This window comes from Panulirus ornatus, chromosome 16 (genome assembly GCF_036320965.1).
Source record: "Panulirus ornatus isolate Po-2019 chromosome 16, ASM3632096v1, whole genome shotgun sequence".
NCBI classification, from domain to species: domain Eukaryota; kingdom Metazoa; phylum Arthropoda; class Malacostraca; order Decapoda; family Palinuridae; genus Panulirus; species Panulirus ornatus.
In genome coordinates, this window is record NC_092239.1 from 7,765,820 (window position 1) to 7,768,675 (window position 2,856).

Below are 2,856 nucleotides of genomic sequence, written 5' to 3' on the forward strand. Positions count from 1 at the left end.
TTCGAACTGATCCTCGGGGAAATACCATATCCATCCTGTCGGTTTTCACCGACATACTTTGTAACTTCAACTTCCAACTATGACCACTTGTTACACTCTCCTCTGTCAGCACATTTGCTTTTCGGCGTATGCTGACGTGGTGTAGGGAGATTTCGCCAATCTCTTTAACATTTTTTTTTCCGGATACGTTAGACTTCCTAGCTGCTGCACAGTTAATATTCTTCTGCATATTCAGTTACTCGTAGCCTGAACTTTGCTGTGGACTTAGTTCTTCTTAAATTTATGCTGAAGAGAATATGGGTCAAGCACGTCTACATGATAACAAGACACAATTTGAAATAGCCGTTACATTTTGGTCACTCGTAATGAGACGAGTCGTCTGCTGTACAAAGTTACCAGTTTCTAGATTTTCCATTTAAAATTCTAAGTTACCGAGTATTTCTTTTCTCAAATTGTTTTACAATACAGGTTATGATAGGAGAAAACATTGCGCAAAACCCACAGAAAAAAAGATAACAAAAATGGAGACACAAGAAATGTAAAAAGAAAAAAATATTTGTGTCTGACTTGAGACACAATTGGTAGGGTAAGCTGGTTCTAAAGGCATCCTACCTAGAATCAAATTCAAAACAGTGTCTCTAACCTCAACCACTGTAGTTTATCTGATGTAGACAATATGAAGCAGAAAATACAAGTAAATGTGAGAACCTGGAAGAGAGTAAACAAGAAAGATGCCGCTCGGCTATTTTTGGTATGGCTGAGGGAGACAGTACCAACTTTTGGGTCTTTTTTTGGCGGGAGAGTCACGGAAATACCATACCATACCATTTTAATATATACAAACTTGTCATGTTTCTGGAATATAAGAAAGCAAGACAACATGAGTATAAACACCATTTCAGCGTACGGTAATATCAATGGCTGCTTTGGATAGGCCGTTGCAAAGGCAAAGCCCTACGCGACCAAGGGGCTCTGCAGTATTAGCTTGAGGGTACGTGCTTTTCGAATCGTTTTCAACTGAAAAAAAAAACCGTGACCAAAATGATGCTATTGTGGAGGTGTCCCTAGGTGTAGAAAGGGAAAGAGTCAGCTGGCATTCCTCAAGATAGAAGTGCTTTATGTAATTTTTTCCCACCTGATCCAATTTGTGTCTTAAAGACCAGAAAACTCTCTTCTACCATTTCCAAGCATTTACGAATGTTGTGGCATTAATGAAGAAATTTAAGAATATTATAAATTTATTTCACAAGGGAAAGAAAACAGCTGGCTCTGAATTTAAGTTTCTATGATCGTATTCAACATGTTTACATTACAAAACAGGGATGGTGATATAATGTTTACTAGTCCGCTACAATCATGTTTTTCTTCCATATTCCTGGCCACACCTGCCCTACTGGTGTTGACCACGCCTAACGGGCGAGGTCGCCTACTATGATACCCTCTTTCCTATAGAATTCAGCCGTTTCAATGTATCATTTTGTATACATCACAAACAAAAGCATTCGCCTTATCTTCACATGTGCCAGGTGCCCGTGCGTGGTACGGGAAGGGTAAGGGAGTGGCCCAGAGGGCGTGGTGTTTGCCACAGTTTTCCTCGACAATGAGGCTCAGTGGTATCGCGGCGGTGCTGGTCCTACCTGGTATATAAAGCCGGTAGCAACCCGCTCATCCGTACTTCAGCTCTCACAGCCGACGCAGACATGAAGGTTCTCGTAAGTAGACTTCTAAAAATAGCCATGTAAACTGGTGGTGAAGCTATCCAGGTTTGCAGAAATTTTGTGCCAGCGCTTTTCACTGAGCTATTTCAATCGAGTTCAAGAGTGACTTATTCTTATTGACCAGAACAAGTATTTCTCTTATCTTTTTTTTCGTGCCAGAGAATATCTGGCGATAATTCGATACCTGGATATTTATGCTTTATCAGTCACAGGTAAATTTAGTCACGCCTTAAGTCTTGTTCATACCGTCTGCTTACTTGTAGATTTCGGTTCCTCACCAGTTTATCTCAGTCATGTCCTGTGGTGCTCCTCAGGTGCTTCTTGCTTTGTTGGGCGTCGCCTGCGCCGTCCCTGTTCAGGACACCAAGGAGGTCGCTGCTGCCAAAGCTGAGCACCAGGCTGCTTATAACGCCGCTGCTGCCAGAGCTGAAGCCGCCCCCGACATCGACCTGGACGGTAGGCTCTCCGCCTACAGCGGTTACCTCTCCACCATCGACGGCAGGATGTCTCCCCTCTACACCAACACCTTCGGCGCCTACGGAATCAACGCCCCCATTCCCGCTGCAGCTCCTCTGACCTACAGTGGCATTGGTTTCCCCGGTGCATTTGGACTCCACCCTTTCTAAAGCCCTTATGAATATCCTCTCAGGTTCAAAAGAAGAGAAGAAATCATTTTGATTTTCCATCTCGTCTGAGTGGCATTCTTGTTCAAGAATTCGGAATGTCACGAGTCTTTTAGGTATATATGATTTTTCAGATGAAAATTTGCTATCAAAATTCGTCACATTAAAAGTTTGGCATATTTCAGTGTTTCATTGATCAACATCGCAGGGTAGAATCTTTGATCGCCGCTTATCAGTAGATATATATATATATATATATATATATATATATATATATATATATACACATTATGAGAGAGAGAGAGAGAGAGAGAGAGAGAGAGAGAGAGAGAGAGAGAGAGAGAGAGAGAGAGAGAGAGAGCCTCAATGGTCTTGTGGTCAGCTGCAGAAGTTGGTATCCGAGCTTGGGAGAGTGTATGACAGGAGATTTGAGAGAACGTGAATAAAAGCAAAGTTATCAAGTTTAATAGTACAAAGGGACTGACTGATTTGGGTGATATGTTGAAGGGGGAAAT

General features: G+C 42.1%; 1 protein-coding gene across 1 annotated transcript in view; it reads right to left on the reverse strand.

The window, feature by feature from the left end:
* LOC139754109 (uncharacterized) overlaps positions 1–2,515 on the reverse strand; it is a 5,395-nt gene extending 2,880 nt beyond the window's left edge. Inside the window, exon 1 of the mRNA XM_071671194.1 lies at positions 2,154–2,515. Coding sequence (XP_071527295.1) covers positions 2,154–2,404 — 251 coding nt within the window. The 5' untranslated portion in view covers positions 2,405–2,515. The remainder of the gene's footprint in view (positions 1–2,153) is intronic.
* Between the last annotated feature and the right edge of the window lie 341 nt (positions 2,516–2,856).